This window comes from Numenius arquata, chromosome 8, assembly GCF_964106895.1.
Source record: "Numenius arquata chromosome 8, bNumArq3.hap1.1, whole genome shotgun sequence".
Taxonomy (NCBI): Eukaryota; Metazoa; Chordata; class Aves; order Charadriiformes; family Scolopacidae; genus Numenius; species Numenius arquata.
In genome coordinates this window covers 33305353-33322974 of record NC_133583.1, presented here as the reverse complement: position 1 = coordinate 33322974, position 17622 = coordinate 33305353, and the positions used below count along the sequence as shown (strand labels likewise).

The window sequence follows — 17622 nt, the reverse complement described above, 5'->3', positions numbered from 1 at the left end:
CGAGCCACAGGGAGCTCTGCATGGGAGTGGTGCGTGTGGTTTGCCTTCAGGACACCAGGAACCCATCACTGGTGGGAACTGCATTGCACCAGGAGTGAAGGCTCACAAAAACGTGAAGGAACCTGGGCTAGACTCCCAGCACCCATCAGGTCATCAAGTGTCTTTCATCATGATGGGTCATGAGAGAACGCAAGGGTGCCACAGCCCTCCGGGGTCAGCTGCCCCAGGAGAATGAGCTCTGTAAGCAAATTCCCCATCGCATGCACCAGTCGCCAACGTTACGCTAAAAAATTATAATGGTGAAAACAACTGGGTGGGATCAGGAAAAAACAAAAAACCACAGATGAAAAGAAAAAAAAACAATCCCGCCTTTGCAGAAACAAGGCTTTCTGCTTCCAGCTTCAAGATATCTGAGCACCTCCTCAAAACTACTGAACGGGACAAACAAACCCATCATGTAACTGGAAGGCGGGGGAGGAGGGAAGGGGGTTAAAAATAAATAAAAAGGTTTTATGGGATTATTTCAGAATTTATCGTGCAGATCAGCGCGTTAAGTGTGAGACAGCTCAACGTGCAAGGTTTGGTTATATACATGACGTTAGCCTTGGAAAGGAGAGACTTCAGGGGCCCAGGTCAGCTACGCTTTCAGCTCCAACCCCAAATACACTGTCATCATCTTCACTGCCTCTTCCAACTTGGAAGACTGGCAACCACAGTCCTGGTGGAGCTGCCCAACTATGGCTCATGCGTACGCTCTGAGAAACACCTGGCAATCCCCCTCCCTTTGCTGGAGAGGGAGGAAACACTGCGGACTGAGCCCAGCTCTGCCCTAGAGGTGGACTGAGACGGATCCTCTGAAGGAAGCCACCTCCAAGAAAGATCAAGGAGTAGGTGGGAGGTCTATGCTGGAGGCTTCACGTTCACTAAACTCTCTGCAGCGCTCTGCAACTGGCTCTTTTGTCAGGTGCTGGCAATTCCCAGAACTGAACGAAAGCAGAAACATCACTGCTAGATACAATGCCCAAGACAGTCAAGAGTCTCATCTTGAGCACAGTGAGTCTTGGATCAGGACCCTCCCACCAGTGCTTGAAAAGAGCAGAGCCAGGAATAGCTCATTGTCTGTGCTCACTGTCAACCCTGCCCAACCTGTTCCAGAGAGCAATCCCACAGCGCTGCATAAAATAACCCGGACTAGTCAGAAGGCAGCTGTAACCATCACCTCCTCTGTTCAGCTGGCAAAGGGCTTCTGTCACTTTCTGACCTCTCAGGTTACTTGCCACTTTAACGGCAAAAAACCTAGGGAAAGGAGCTGGCAAACTGAGGATAGCCCACCCTGACACTGCTCAACTTTAACCATGAAGATGGGCACTTTTCACATACACAAAGATGTTTTCTGCTGGCTTTTCTGAATGATCACTTTGGCTACCGACATAAAAGCACAGGGCAGTAACATGGCTTTGCACTCCTACCGTGGCTGAGGACCAAAGGGTTTTGCAGCTACCGCTCATAAGAATCACAAAATATTTTCCTGTTCTTTTAAGGTGAGCAGAAACCTTTGAGATCACAAAAATCATCAGTGGCAGAGCTGAGGACTTGGGAATCCCTGAGCACCTGACAAGGCATTGCTATCACTCTGCCCCCAACAGAGCAACATTTCATCCCACCTTCCCCTACCAAAAGAAACCTGTAACAGTAATAACAAATAAAAATGTCATAAACTTAACTGATATTTTATTGAAACTTAACAAACCTGGCCCTAAAACTAAGACTGGGAGGGAGGAAATAAAAACAAACAAATAGCCACAAACTCCAGTTCTGAAGAGCGCCGGTGTCTTAGAAATCATGAGGAGCAGTGCAGATGTCACTTACAAGATATACGCTGCTATTGGCATGGGGTATTTTTACAATATATGTGCATATTTAAACGGTAAATATGTCTTGCCGCTGATGTGGATACAAAGATAAATATGCGCATATCAATGGCCCCGCATGTATGGATGCATTTGTATCAGAGCTGTAATTGCAGAGAGCCCTTTACGCTGCTGCTCTGCTGCTTCAGCACTCCGCTGTCTACGTGCTAGCCATGTATGAAAATTACGATGGCCCAAAGTCTCAGAGACACGGCTAAGAGGGGCTGATGCACTGGAATGGGAGAAGGGGCAGGAATGTGAAGAGCCCTGAAAATTAAGACTCTGGTATCCTCCATGGAGACAAGATCTGGGAATACAAGTCAAATCCTTCCACTAGAGGAGGCTCCATCATAAATCTAACCTGTCCCTAAGAAGGCTTCCCTGTGACTGCACCAAAGGTTTTCAGTGGTCATAATCCGATCTGGAGCTTCTCAAGAACTGAAATGTAACAACCACCTTTGAACTTGTGAACCCAAAAGAAAAGGGCTCATATCTTGGCATGGAAGTCCCTTGATGCTGTTGTGTGCAGACAAAAAAAACAAAACCACCAGAAAACCCAACACTTTAATGACTTGTAGCAATGTGGAACAGTGGTTCACCTGCAGTATCCAAACATCTTATCAAACCCAAGACCTATCACCACCATTCCTTAGCGTCGAGATTTTATCAGGGCATCACCGGCTTCAGAGAATGGTGGAAATGTTTAAACAAGCTATGGCACTCAGATCTTGCCACTTGTAGGTGAAAGGCTACATCAAAACAATGCCCACAATGAGACCTATTCCACCTCTTAACATTTCTGATGAGCAAAATCCACCTCAAGTTTGCTTCCAATTCAAAAATCTTCACAGGCTTGACTGCCGGTATTTCTTGCATCACTTCTCCAGCTCTTCAGACAGCTTCTACCGCTTCTCTAATGTCTTTTCTAATGTTTTGACAGTCTCCACTTCCACCTCAAATTTTCCAGGACCTCTAATAGGTCCTTTCCTCTAAAGTATCCGACAATTCAAATGGCATCAAGAATAAACAAGCATGGTAATGGTGCTCATTGGAGTTGAAATCTAGCCATCCTCATCTGCTGCCTCATTCCATCTACCACCAATGAGACAGAGACCCAGCAGACTGAACCACTGAAGTTTACTTTGGTCATGTATACAAGACTGCTAATTGAAATGCAATGACATATATGCATTCAAAGCACAGGATTTACCCGCCCTGTAACTTTTCCATGTGTTTCTCCCATGGCCAAAGATGAGGGAAGAACTTGATAGACCATGTAGCTCCTCAGTTGGACAAAGCCACCAAGTTTGACAGCAGGTCTAAAAGCCTGGGATGACCCAGCAAGACATCTGTTCTTTTTCCCTTGCCAACCAATACTCAAGACAGTGAGATCATGATCAGAACATGGTCTCTGCTTAAGCAGGATCCTCTCCAGTGCTGCACTCTGGACAAATGACTGCCACATATGGAGGAAGGCAAAGGAGAGATACAACAGTCAGGCCTGTACCCGACGAAGTGCATTTCCAGACAGCATGATCCCCTCCATCAGCACCTTAGCAAATAGATTTTTACAAAACAAAAGGGTGAACAGAAAAAAAAAAAAACAGTTTGGGTCAATTTTGTCTGCTCCGCGTGGAAGATTTCACTGGATGTCATCACCTGTGTGCGGCCCTTGAGGACTCTGGTTGGCAAAAGGGTCTGTCCACATAAAATAGCTTTCATTTGCCATGTGGTTTTTGTGCTGAGATTGTCCAGGCAATCAAAGTGAGGATGGGGAGTTGTTAGCCCAAATGAGCCAGACATCTCAGCTTATTCGAACATCTGGCTGATATAAGCCCAACTGCGCGTATTCAGGATGAAAAGGTGTTTGACATTCAGGCCTGGGTGACTGAGGATGGGGGACCCTGCTTTGAACGTGCCAGATGGCTAGACAGATGCAATCCTTGCCCTTGTCAATGTGTGGCCAATCTCTTTGACTGACTGTAGCCATTCACCAATCTCCGGTAACACAGGCATCAATGCAGAGAACAGATGGGCCTGCGTAGCCACAGCAGAAATGAGTTTAGCTCGTGTCCCAGGTCCCATCGCATCCAGTTCCACCTCCAACATCATTGCCCTCCAGGGACTACATTGCTGGTCACTTTTTTCTCATGACCTGTCCTCTGCCTACTCTACTTCCTTCCACATGCCCTACCATGCATTTAAACCAGAAGGTCCTAAAAACTCCCTGCAAATCCAGCCTTTTTTCAGGCTCCTTCCTCACCAAAGTCTCAGCCAATGATCTGAAAACAGAAAAAAGCCCATGGTGTAAAAGGAGAGACATCATCCATCCTAGACTTTCATCTCTTCACCCACTTCGATCCTCCCAGGGCAATTCAGCACATCCGGGTGGCTCATGGCCCTTGACACCATCCTCCAAATCTTTCACAGATAGGTTATTTCAGACCTAGTGTGTACAGGTGTGCTTCTTGCTGCTAGCACCTCCAGGACAACCTGAACCAGAGGTCACCAACTTTATATGTCCTCAGGTGATATCCTTGCCCCACAATGTGACAATGCAGAGATGCTTGACTGAGCTGTTACATCCACGTGGCTCAGCTGGGGAGATCTCAACCTGGGATGCCACTGTTGGAGATAAAATCCTGAGGCCCTTCCAGTTATCTTCTCAGGAGAGGGCTACAAGGACATCCAAACCTGCTGTTTCTGCAAGCTGACCCAGAGACTGCTGTCGTGCTGACAGTGGCGCTTCCCTGCTGCTCTGCCACTGCTGTAGTGTACAGAGAAGGTGGTGGCATCTGGGTCAGGTTAGAAACACTTTGCTTCTAGCAGAAGGATCTCAATGGCCCAGGAGCTCCCCTTGCACTGACATGCTGCTTTAGCACCGCTGCCACATTAGGCACGTGAAAAGAGGTCGATGTTTCTGGAATGCAGACAAGTGAGTCAGAAAGAGGACCCTGGAGCTCAGGTCCTACACGTTAATAACAAGACTGTTTGTCCTTCCTTGAAAGCGTAGTGTTATCCAGGGATTATCTTAGCTGTTTACTGCGGGGTATCGGCCAATTTATCTTTAAAACAGCTGTGTTACTGCCTGTGGGGAAGGCAAAGAAGCAGCCTTGCACAGGAGCACTATTTAACTGGGCAGGCACTGGGTAAATGCCTATTCCACAACGTGTGGGCCAGATCCAAACCCATTTAAGCAATTTGGAGCCCTTCCCTTGCTATTCCAGATCTTTGGATCTGACTCCAGTTGAAGAAAGAGGAAAAGAAGGAAAGCTGTCTTTCTTCAGTCCAAGCTGATGTGGACTGGAGGACAGCACCACAGGCAGTTGTACGTACTTCCCTCAACACAGGCAATTGTGCTCTCTATCCTCCAGCTTTTTCTACACGGGGGTTTTAATGTCAAGAGACTCCACCTGACCAGGTATTCTGAGCGTGCTGTTTGGAAAGGATGACATTTTAAAAAATGCAGTTAAATCTTCAGCATTTAAAACAATGGAAGGCAAAGGAAAAAAGAAAAAAAAAAAAAAGAAAGAGAAGAATCAAACAAAATTCCTGCAAACCATCTGTCCCTGCAGAACTCTGCCGCATCCACCTGAGCCCTCTGAGCACCTCAGCTGAGCCAGAGCAGGCATCACAGCTTGCTCACAGGCAACCCTGGGCAAGGAGAAGATGGGAGAGATGCCTCCCCAGTAGTATTTCTGACCTGCAACCAAAAGCTGCAACATCTCTGCTCTGGGTGGCTCTGGGAGGCAGACCCTTAGCCAGTAACATGTCCCCCGGCAAATAAGAGGTTGTGTGTAGGGACTTCTCTCCACTGCCCACTAACCTTTCTGCTCTGTGCAAGCCATCCACATGAGTCCCTGCAAGGTGTGGATGAGCTCCCCAGCACAGAGCGATCAACCACTGCTTACCATGTTAGCTCGTGGGTCACAGACTGCCTTTGCCTTCCTGCTGGGGGGATGTTTTGAGAGATCAGCCAGAGACCCAAGCGACTGGTTTCTCTCCTTATTTGACCCTTGGCTCTCCACTTTCCACTCAAATCCTCCAGATCTAGGGGTGCTTCTGGGTGCGATTCCTTTCATACCTGTCACAGGCAGGGTTACTCTCACTATAGAAGCACGTCCTGATAGCAACCAGCATTTGCATGGTGTACCACTGATGGTCTACTTAACATCCAGCTTCTCCTGCTGTCCACCACCCTCTTTGCTCCCTCACCATTTCCTTTAGCAGCCTACCTGATAACAGCAAGCATCATGCCCCAGGGAAAGGGTACCATGAGCAGACACCGAGCTCAAAGGCACAAGAGTGGCACATTCCCACTCTCCCTCCCACCCCTAAAAGGAAAACAGGCACACAAATATTTGCATGGATAACAAAGTACATAGCACCCATGACATTCACTTTTTTTTCCTCCTTTTAAAGAAATCCCAATTTTCAGTCCCTCTTGGGAGCAGAGCATAACCAGCTGACCACAGTCTGGGATCATTTTTGGGTCGGTCGTCATTGTGGCAGGCACCACGCATGAACTAGGCATCATTCTCTAGCAGAGGAGTTGAAATCTGGGCAAAGTGCTCTGTGCCTTTGACCCTCAAAACAAACAAATGGAAACCACAGCAAATGGGAAGGGAAGGGTAAAAGGGAAGGGAACGACCCATGGATTTCCTTGGATCGTGCTGACACAAAGGGAAAATAAAATCCACACAGGGCACACTCTTGCAGGTGATCCAGACACTGTCATGTAAGCAATCAAAGGTAACCACAATAGAAAGAAAACCAAAGGATAAAAATCTATTCAAAGCAACCCCCAAAATAGCATGAGTTAGGACAGCCCAGAAATGCTGGGGTACGTCCATTAGGGCCACTCATGCTTTCAGCCCCACTGAAACAGAACCATTATGCAAGGACTTTTTTTCAATTGCTTTCTTCCCCCAAAGTGCAAGCAATCCCAGCAATCTTTTTTCAGATAATTTTTCTGGTTTTGTGTTTACCATCCATGCATATAACACCCAACGTGGCATCATCAGTCACAAGGTCTGATCACATCACTTTTCCAACAAAAAACAGAAAGGGGAAGAGGAAGAGAAAAAAAAAAGAGAAAAGAAAAGAAAAGAAAAGAAAAGAAAAGAAAAGAAAAGAAAAGAAAAGAAAAGAAAAGAAAAGAAAAGAAAAGAAAAGAAAAGAAAAGAAAAGAAAAGAAAAGAAAAGAAAAGAAAAGAAAAGAAAAGAAAAGAAAGAAAAGAGAAAAGAGGGGGAAAAAAGTAAAGAAAATAAAGTACCCCGACAAAACAACCCCCAAAACCAAACCCATCTCTCTTTTTTTTTTTTAAAGACCATGAAAGTAAGCCAACCAAAACAAGGAAATTAAAATTGAAATAACCAAAAGGAGAAAACAAGAGAGAGATTAGAGGAGGGGGGGAAAACGAAGGAAAAAACGAACACTAATGACCCAAAATAAAAAAAAAAACCAAAAACTAACCAGCTGAATTGGGAGTTGAGGGTGAGTTAGCCTGGCTTCCATGGGCTGACACGTTGGTAGCCGTGACAGCCGTTTTGGCAGCATAAATATTGGCTTCCTCTTGAAATTTACCTATGTTCTTCTTGTACCGGATTCTCTTATTTCCAAACCAGTTTGATACCTAGAGTGAGTTTAAGAGAAGACAAAGACGTTAACGTTTCAGCTCTGGCAAATGCAGTTGGGTGAGGAAGGTGGATTAGTTCAGATCAAGCAGTGCATATTCTTCTCCCCCATGCCCTCCTGTTTTCCTAGTTGTGGAAGGCAGCACCTTCTACCTGTGCGTACCACACCAAGCCCAAGGAAAGGCGGTGGGACCCCCTTGGGAGGGCCGGGTTTGTGTGGATGCATCTGGCTCCTCTACAGTTGGGACATCCACTAAGGGGATGCTCCACAGGAACTGCTACACCCATCCCATAAAAATATCAGATGGGTTTAAAAAACAACTGAGAAAGCCAAGTGACTCTGAAATTACACAATCTGAAAATGACTATGTGTCATTTTAGAACTTCTTTTTTGCCTCCTCCTTGGTGTCTCTTTGACAGGGACAGATGTTCGATTCCCAGATGCCCCTTCTCCTCCCTTTGGAGGAGCCAGTGTGGCTTTCAGAGAAAATTAATTTACACCCAATGAATTTACTTGGGCCTGGCTGACAAACAAAATTGCCTTGCTATCACTGAAACTTTGCTTTTGATCCACCTGAGTAAAATCAGTGCTAAAGGCCAGAAATGAGTGTTTTGCATCCAGCTGAACTTGGCTTTGTACTTGGCTTTAGCATGAGCCACAAGATAAACCAGGAGCTTCAGGGGAAGGCTGGAGAGGCAGCACGGGGCTCATCATAAGACCTAACTTTGGTGCCGAGGAACAAGCGTATCCTTTGGAAAGGGAGAGGAGATGTTTCCATTGTGTTTGCCCAGAGACCACTATGGGTCTGTTGTGTCTAAGTGCCTAGAAGTGTGTTGAATGAGGCTAGTGGATTTATTTAAAAAAAAATAAAGCAGCAGGCTGAACTTCTTCACAAGTCACAGGGGTGACTGAAAATGATGGGCCGGGTGTCTGGATAAATACCCCACAGTTTGCAGATCAGAGGTTCAGCACAGCAATAGGAAACTCCGAAATCTGTGAAATCAGGCTGTGATATCCAACAAGAGCTGCTTCTCCAGGGAAAATGTCAGGGTACCACCATGAACCCAGTGTTCACAAAATCCCGCTCAGTAGCCTGCTGAGGTTAAACTTCTTCACTTGTGGGCACTATGTCGCAGTAAACAATTTCAGAAAAGATGTAGGAAATATTCAGCCTAGAGTTTGGGAAGCAGCTCTCAGCTTCTTCTTTGACAACCCTGAACACAGAGAATTAAAGGAATGTCTTCCTGCATGCAGGTATATAGGCAGAAGACAACTTCCAGCTGCTCCTGACCTTGTTTGAGAAAGCTCATCAGGATGAAGAGGATGGGCAAACGCCAGAGGATGTTGCAACTCTCCCAGAAGAGCTCCAACATTCTCGTGCTTGCTGGTGAGCAAATACATTGGTGCTCCCTCTTCCAAATGGACTGTCCAAGCACCAAGACACAGAAGACAATACTGGATGTTCATTCTATGAAGCTCATGACTTTTTCCTCATCTTAGGGAACTGTTTTGGCTTGGGTGTTGGTAACTGAAAGCCATATGCTTTTTTACTCCTATGATGCTTTCTATCTGCAGCACTCCTAGAACATTCAGCAGCTTCTACAGAGAAGGAGCTTCATTCACCAATTTACTTGCTACTGAACTGCACGTATCCAATCCTGTGCTGCTGCAGAGCAGGAAAAAGAAAATGTAACCTCCAGAGACTCCTGGGAGGCAAAAGGTAGTAACACAGATCAGTGCCCAACCAGATCTGGGAGTGAACATTTCAATGGCACTGGGAGCAGGCACTATTTGTAGGAGCTCTATTCCACTTCTCAGTCTGGCTTTCTCATTAATGACAATGTGTTCCTTCATGATCTTCTCTCTTGGCCATCTCTCTACAACAGCTCTTCTGGCTTCAAATGCTGGAGCTGGTGGGTGAACTCTGACTGCCACATGGAAGGAAGTCGGGATAAACAGCCACCACAATCGATCTTCATCTTAAAAGTTGTAAAGCAAAGAACCTGCCTAACCTGGTCAGCCTTTGAGTTCAGGTGAACTCTGCTCATGACTTGCACAGATTCATGCTGTCCCATGTTCCCACTTAGCCTCAGCAAAAACGGAGACTTGGATGTGTGTTTGTTTCTACCTTCTTTGGATGAAGAAGGGAAGGAGATTGTGGAGTCAGGCACAAAGCGGCCTGGATATAGCACGGTCAAAAACTATCCTAAGAGCAGCATTTCTCCTGGGCATTTTCTCTTTGCAAGGAAAAAGCTGTAAGTGTGAACAGATGAATTAAAAGTGAGAGGGGAAGCATCAGGACAGCTGTAGTTTTACTTAAGCCAGTATGTGCTGTCTCTCATAGGTAACTCTGGGCAGAATCGATGTTTGGGTCTTCTGACCCAGGGGAAGCAACTGGAGTCACTCAGCAGGCATTCAACACGGTGATGACACCTACCCTTGGATGCTGTTGCTCCTGCTGAAGGCAGACATGCTCTCACAAGGACACCAGATGCTACCGCTGTCTTCAGTTTACTCAAGCGATGAACAGGCGTGTGCCTGGGGCTGGGAAGCGGCCCAAGATGGGGAACGCAATGAGAGCCTAGAGGGAGCACTAAGCTCACACAAGGACAAGACTACCACAGGCCACATAGACTGGCTTTCAATCACACAGCTTGCTCCAAAAAGAAAGGAAACAAAAAAGGCCAGGCCTGAGCAATGTACGGTTGAACACTTCAAGGACTGACTGCACTTCTCACAAATCCCAGCAGCTCCTAGGTCATACCTATAGACTCCAGGAACTAGGTGGCTGCCTAGAATGTACGGAAATAACGAAATTTGTCTTTATTGACCAACCTTCTTCGAGGGATAAGCAAGTCAGGTAGATGTCATGTTCCACAGCACAAGAGTAATGACAGAGAGAAAAGACCTTGAGAAAGCCCACTCTCCTTGAGCACAAACTATAACCTGTCTGACCCAAACCCTTCCCACCAGGACCTTGTCCATTCTACCTTATCAAGCAAAATCTGCGCAAGTCTTCCTACTGCATTTGAATCTCTTGTCTTGAAGAATGGACTTTCAGCTCAAATAAGGTCTTCTTGTAAGCCATCTCAACACTAATCCCTTGAGGAGAAGACTTTGCCGCTGTGGATCACGCCACATCATTTCTGTGCTGTTATCACCTCGGCTGCACACGCAGCCATTGCTCCATGAAGTCTTCATCCTTTCTAAATCCTCTCCCAAACTCTCCTTTTCCATCCATGGCTTCAAACTGCACTTCTGCCATCTGCTCTCCATACACTTACACTAACTTGTGCTAAACTCATTTAGTAATTAAACTCTCAACACTGGGACATGATTAACTTGACTGAGGTCCAGAGTGCCCTTCACCACGCTCAGGTAGCCATCTTTGCTGTGTTTCTGAGCTCTCTCACCTGTGAGACTGTGATGCCGCATTTCTTGGCTAGCTCTTCTTTGGCTTCCTCACTAGGGTAAGGGTTGCTGAGATGGGAATAGAAATACTCATTCAGGATTTCCGTAGCCTGCTTGTTGAAGTTTCGTCTCTTCCGCCTTAGCATGAAGAAAGAAGGGGAAATAGAAGGAAAAGGAAAGAGAGTCAGTGCCAAGGATCCAGAAATAGGAATGCAATTTTAGATACCCTGACTTTCTTCACTTCCCTTCCTCCTTGCCCTGCTCCTGGAAGCATGGAGCGCAATAGATTCATGGATGGGAAGCTTCCCATCTGCATCTTGCTGGTGACTCCTCTCTCAGCACTTTCTAAAGCACGTAAGTCTCCGTCTCAAATTATCACTGTACCCTCCAGCTCACAGAAGAGTCTTAAAACTGGAACCCAGCTCCTCCCCCTGGGAAGGTGACTCCCGACACCTGGCTGCACTGGCCAAAGACATCACTGCTACTCTGCAAAGCTCCATGCTGAGGAAGCAGCGCTAGATATATCCTTGGGGAAATCTGTTCCATTTACAGCTGGACGTTATCTGTCAGCTACCTCTTCCCTCGTACCCCAAGTGTAGCTGCCTCTCCTCCCCATCCAAAGCTGCAGCCAAAGCCACAGCCTGCATGTAACCAGCTTGGAGAATGAAATAATTTTACAGCAAATTGAAAATCTGGGACAATGGAAACAGAAGGAAAAGAATAGGAACCTAGAGGGGACAGGATGGGCTGAAGGATTAACTTTCATCCCTAACTGATGTGCACATTTTCACCACAGGGGTTTGTTGGAATATGCCACAGAATTTCCTTCTGCCACAGCAAAAAACAGGATGTGCAATTCTCAAGGTAAAGCTGGGAGCCTCCCCAAGACAGAGGCTGGATGTCTTGAACTCCCTTGCTGAGCTACTGAAGATTAAGGAAGGTAAATAGCCTCTGCAGCTGAAGACCAAGAGACGTGGTCCTTCAGATGGACCTGAGTTCACTCCAGAACCTCAAAACACCTCTCCCAGGCCTGAACAATACTGCACGGTGGGTGGAGAGAAAGGTTTGGTGGGGTGAACTCACCGTGCATCCAGAAATCGGGAGCGCAGTATCATGACGGCTTCACACGTGCTTTGCTTCAACTGCATCTGGATGGAGCTGAACTTGCGGTGGATGATGCTCACCATCCGCTCTATCTCCTTTGGTGAGATAGGTCGAGTCCGGCTCTGCTCACGCAGCAGGTTCATCACGTGGGTGGTGAATTCGTTGCATGCCTGGGATGGCAAGAAAAGCAAAAAAAACCCCAGGATCGGAAGGTCATTCGGTGGTGTCAGGGACAGTACAGAAGCAGCACTGCTAAGGAAGGAGATGAAAGTGGAGGCCTCAATGGCTGGGGCTTTTTAGGGCAGACCCAGAGCAAGAGCATGCTGGTTCTTGAGGTAGAGAGGCATGCAGAGGGCATGAGAGGTCTTGCTGGATATGGAGCTGGGGCAGGTGAAGGCCTAGGACTCATGACTCATGAAAAACATGAAGAAGTCGCAGCCACTGTTTTTCGATGGGACTGGAGGAGCTATAGATGTATCTGTGGAGGACCATGAACCTTTTGACCCACTGTCCCTCCTCCTGCTGCCCCAGCTCGACTCCAGCACTGTGTGTCCTGCAAAGCCCCTTGTGCTTCACAGAGAGACACGGCCCTGCTCCACGGTTTTAGCACATCAGATAAGAAGTAAATAACAATAATAATTAAAGCTTGAGTGAGGCAGGAGCCCTGACAAGTAAGGGCAAGCAGGTAATAATCTCAATTAGTGTGTGCTAGCACAGCACTGTCTGGCTGCTCCTGCTGTCCCCATGCTGTGCTGTGAGGACAGGGCAGCGAGAGGAGTTGGGTGGACAAGTGAGGGATTTTGAGGCCAGATAAAGGCCACTTCATTGCCTTTTCCTCCATCCTCACAAGCACCTCGTGGACATGACAGGATCCCCCGATTCCCAGAACCAAGCCCCAAAAACGAGGCTGAGAGCAGCACTCGGACACTGACGGCTCAAGAAGCCTTTGGTGCTCCTGGGACACAGGCAGGTGCTCTGGGGACAGCGTCCTCAGTTCCCACCCTGTGATGGGGAAAAAGGGGCTAGCAGGGGAAAGAAACACTGATTTTGTGGACTGGAGATGAGCTTGACTTACTATATCCCACCCCACCCTTCCAAGCTGAATCCCCACCCACAGCTCAGACCTAACAAGGAGACATCCCAGAGGCCAGCAGAGCCCCTCCAGTTGCCCATCACCAGCTTCAGCTGACAACTCCCCTCTCCCAGGGTGAGCACTGGCTACGAGAGCTCTCAGCCGGGTGCCTCTTTGTCCCAGACGCCCAAGCAATTTCAGCTCGTCTCCTCTTGGCGTGAAATAAAGAGCATCAAAGGCAAAATTGCAAGTGTGCACCATGCTGTCACAGCAGCAGCCAGACGCTGTGAGAAGGTGCTGAGCTCCCCCAGCCACCAAAAATGGAACCAGAGAGAAGGGGATGGAGACTGAGAAACCCTGAACCCTGGTTTTGCAGGACTGTGGGTGATGATACCAAAGATGTGGACCGGCACAGGTGTTTGCAAAGCAACTTGGTGGCAAAACCAACCCTGTCAGTGCATTGTGAGAAGGAAAGAAGTGGCCTATCCCACCCCATGGGGCTGGGCTAAGGGCTGCTCTCACCTGGGTGTCCCTTTGGGGAGCAAAAATGAAGCAGAAGCAAAATGAGAAAAGCAAACAAAACTCCCGCCCAAGGGGAGAAAGGAGCAAAAGGTCCTTCCTTGAAGCCTGTCCCTAGCTGTGCCAAGGGTCTCACCTTGGGCTTTGTTGGCAGAGGACATGGGATCTTCTCTCCCACTCTTCAGCCTGGGAGCTGAGAGATGAGCCCTGACATGGTCTCCACTCCTATCCATGTGTGATGGCTGGGTACAGCCACCAAAGGTCATCCTTCCAACCTGCCCCCTGCCTACTCCCTGGGCCCCACCACCCCCTCCTCCTCTAATGGTCTGCCAAGATGCCTTTCATGGCATGACCCTACTCGGCTTCTCCAACACCAGAGCCCTGCCTGGCCACCCTGACTCCAGCTCCAACACAGGGGCACCCATCTAAGGTAGCTCCACACCAGCCCCGGGTGTAGGTCTGAATATGCCAACCAGCAGCCTCAGCTTGGCCAATGTGGCACCTGAAGGGGTGAGACATGTCTGAGCTCCACCACACAACCAGTTAGCTGGCTAAAATGGGGGCCAACCTGGCTTGCCCGAACAGATCCCAGCACTGGTGGCCACTCACAGCCCTATGACACCGGCAGAGTCCGCTTTAAACCAGAGACCTGAAACCCCGCCTGGCTCTGGCTGCGGGGATGCTTTCTTGCTTGCACTCCATAAACCACAACCTTGGGGTAGAAACCCCATTCATGGCAAGGGCAAGCTGCACGGCGGCTAAGAGATCTGCAAAACATCTGGAAGCGTTTGAAAGAAACCGGTTTTGAGTGTTGGCCTGTGAAGCTTTTCATGCAATTGTCAGTGTTACCAATAGCTGCATTCATGACCCAAATAGTTTTCCTTTTTCTTTCCCTTTTTTTTTTTTTTAAGAACCATTTTCCAATAAAAAAGCCACTTTTTTTCCTGGAAGAACTTTTCAAGCAGAAGAAATATTCAATGAAGATTTTGATTCAAGCCTTGCTTGGAAACCTGCCTGCACTGAGGCCAGCACCTCGAAGAGGATGCCACCTTCAGAGAGCCAATTTTTGGCAAGATATTAGAGGAGAAGTGAAAAGTAAAAACCAAAGGGGCAATCCATGCCGAGCCTATTCTCACATCACATCCCAGCACAAAAAAAACCCAACCCTGCCAATCCTAAAAAAGCATGTTCTCACGCAAGTACCAAGCAACAGTTTGCATTCGCCCGCACGCTCCTAACAATAGATGTCAGTAGCGATCCAGGCTGTGCACATCCACGCTGCGGTGCTGGCACCGGACGGCGGCTCTCCCGGACGCTCCGGCTCCTGACACCACCATCATCCCACGACGATCACCCTTGGGCAGCCCTGCCCTCCGCCGCGAAGGAGCCTGTTACCTGCTCGTACTTCTCCAGCTCCGTGTGGTAGATCTGCCGGATCTGGGAGAGTTTGGCTCTGTAGTCGGAGTGCTCCACTGAGTTGTCAGAGCCAGCTCCTCCCGATGCGGCGGCAGCGGCGGCAGCGGCGGCTGAGCCACCTCCTTTTTCGGGGCCCGCTACCCCCTCGGCCAGGAGCATGTTGTCTAACCGCATCAGCTGGGGGTCTGTGGGCTCCTCTTCCTGCGCTCCCCGGATGCTCAGCACTGCAGGAGACACAAAGGGGAGAGGAAAGCCTGAGACGTGCCCGGAGCTTAACTCGGGGAAGGGGATGCTCACCCCAGGTTGGACAGGCGGGGCTCAGTCCCCATCAATGGGGCTTCCTTTGCCAAGGGTACCCCAACAGGCAGTCGGCATGCTGGTGCTCCACATGCTCATCTCCAAATGCAGCTCCTCGGCTCTCCAGCCCAGCAGCAGCCATGAGGGCACTCCAGCTCTCCACTACCCTCCCCGCCTCTTCCCCTCCCTTCCCGCAGGGAAGAAGTAGGGCAGAACCGGCAGAGAGCTCACCGCAGAGGTAACCCAGAAAACCATGCTCTGTGTTCAAATATGCAGCAAAAATGCTAGCAACACCAGTCAAAAAACCCAACAAATTTACCCACTCTTCCTGCCAGAAGCGATAGGGACTGTATCCCAATTGAAGCACGGGATGGGAAATCAGGAGTCTAGCCCAGACTTCAGCTCAGCCAGGGGTCCTCTCCTGTCACCTACAGTACCATTTACAGCCGATCCTGCACCGTTTGCATCAGCCACGAACCCCAGATGGCAGAAGTAGTAGTAGAGAGCCCAGGGCTGGCTGTGCCTCAGTTATTCCACCTTTAAATACCGACACAGACGGCTTGCAATGCCGTGCTTTTAGCCACCCAGTGGAAAAACAAGCAAAAAAATGTATGAAAAGCATTTTACTTTTTGGAAAACGCCAGGTTTTTTTGAACAATCCAGTTGTTCCAGTGAAGTCTGAACCATGCTAAGAAAAGGGGTGACAATAAATCAATCCTCCCAGAGTGACTTGCCAAGGAGAGGATTTTCCTTCCCTCTTTGTACTCCCTGCCTCAATTATAGCTTCGAGTAAGAGTCCTTCTCCTGCGAAGGTTTTCCTAGAAAAACCAGATGGGAGCATCCTGACCACTCCAGGCTGGCTTAGCAAAGGGGCACATCCCAAGTCTGAAGGATGGAGGTGCCCCACATGCCCTCCTTTCCCCCCCACCATGGTCTGTGTTTGAACACAGAAGTGTAACATGAGATTTCTGCATGCACACAGACAGGTGTGCGCAGCTGCAAAATAAATAAAATAAAATAAATCCTTGATGAGCAAACAAAGAAGGCATTTCCTAAGAGAAACAAATTGTATTTCCCCACATCATCTAGCACAGGAACTCAAAGCACTTTGTAAACACACACCCACCCCCCGAGCACACACTCGTGCACATCCGGAGCTGGGTAACGTTGCATGGATTTTAATAAAGCTGTGCCCACTTACACCCAAGATGAATTTGACCCCCCAAATCTGCAGCGCAAACAAAAGCAAGTGATTTTCCCAGTAATTTAAAAAAAAAAAAAAATTCTAAAATTAGTTGGCAATAAGAAGTAAAACCAGAGCAGCTAAAAAGACATTGAGTGTGTTCTTCCTCACTCTGAACTAAGTTAGAGAAGGATATAGCTATTATCAAAATATAATATTCATAGAATCATAGAATGGTTTGGGTTGGAAGAGACCTTAAAGATCATCCAGTTCCAGCTCCCCCTGCCATGGGCAGGGACACCTCCACAAGACCAGGTAGCCCCATCCAGCCTGGTCTTGGATATATTACAATATACAATATTGTAGTAAAAGACCCTGTTGAGAGGTTTGGCTAAAACTAAGAAGAGCTTTTTTAAAGCCTCAAACTCTACTGAAATCATTATTTTCAGGACTCTAATACGTATTGCCATTTTTGGGATTAAAACATTTGCTGTCAACAAAGGTGAGGAGGTCAGGGGGAGAGGAAAGAAAAGAAAGAAAAAAGCCCGGCAACAGTAAATTTGCCAATAAAACTATGAGCTAATAATAAATATATGAGCTAAAATATGAGCTAATAATAAATAATTCCATGCTAGGGAGGATTGTTTCTATATGGAGGGATGGGGGCATACTGCCAAATTTGGAGCTGGGTGCCAGTTGCCGAGCCTCAAGGAGACAGGTCCGGCATCCCCCTCCACTGCGGGAGGCTTCCCGCGGCTCTGCCGGCACCCAGCCACACGCTTCACCAATGAATAAATCCAAGGGGAGAGGTCAGACTTCATTTGTGGTCCATGAACTGAAACAAGAGGTAAACGTAGCCAAAATCCTTAAAAATAGAAAAGGGAAGTGGGGAGGTGCCCAGCTATGGGCAAGAGACAAAGTTGCTATGAAAAAAAAGAGAATAAATTCCTACTCTTCCAGGAAAAAAAAAAAAAATCACTAAATTAAAGCACATCAAAAGCCCAAATACAAATGGAAAGCAACACAGGTTAAAAAAAGAAAATAAAATTAAAAACCCCCAAATAAACAAATC

At 47.8% G+C, this 17622-nt stretch overlaps 1 protein-coding gene across 3 annotated transcripts in view; it reads right to left on the bottom strand.

Annotated features, from left to right (window-relative positions):
* PBX1 (PBX homeobox 1) overlaps window positions 1–17622 on the bottom strand; it is a 130256-nt gene that overhangs the window by 9152 nt on the left and 103482 nt on the right. For all 3 annotated transcript variants that reach the window (XM_074151670.1, XM_074151671.1, XM_074151672.1), the window contains exons 3-6: window positions 15050–15294; window positions 12043–12233; window positions 10962–11097; window positions 7387–7546 (exon numbers count right to left, since the gene is read on the bottom strand). In XM_074151670.1, coding sequence (XP_074007771.1) covers window positions 7387–7546; window positions 10962–11097; window positions 12043–12233; window positions 15050–15294 — 732 coding nt within the window. The remainder of the gene's footprint in view (window positions 1–7386; window positions 7547–10961; window positions 11098–12042; window positions 12234–15049; window positions 15295–17622) is intronic.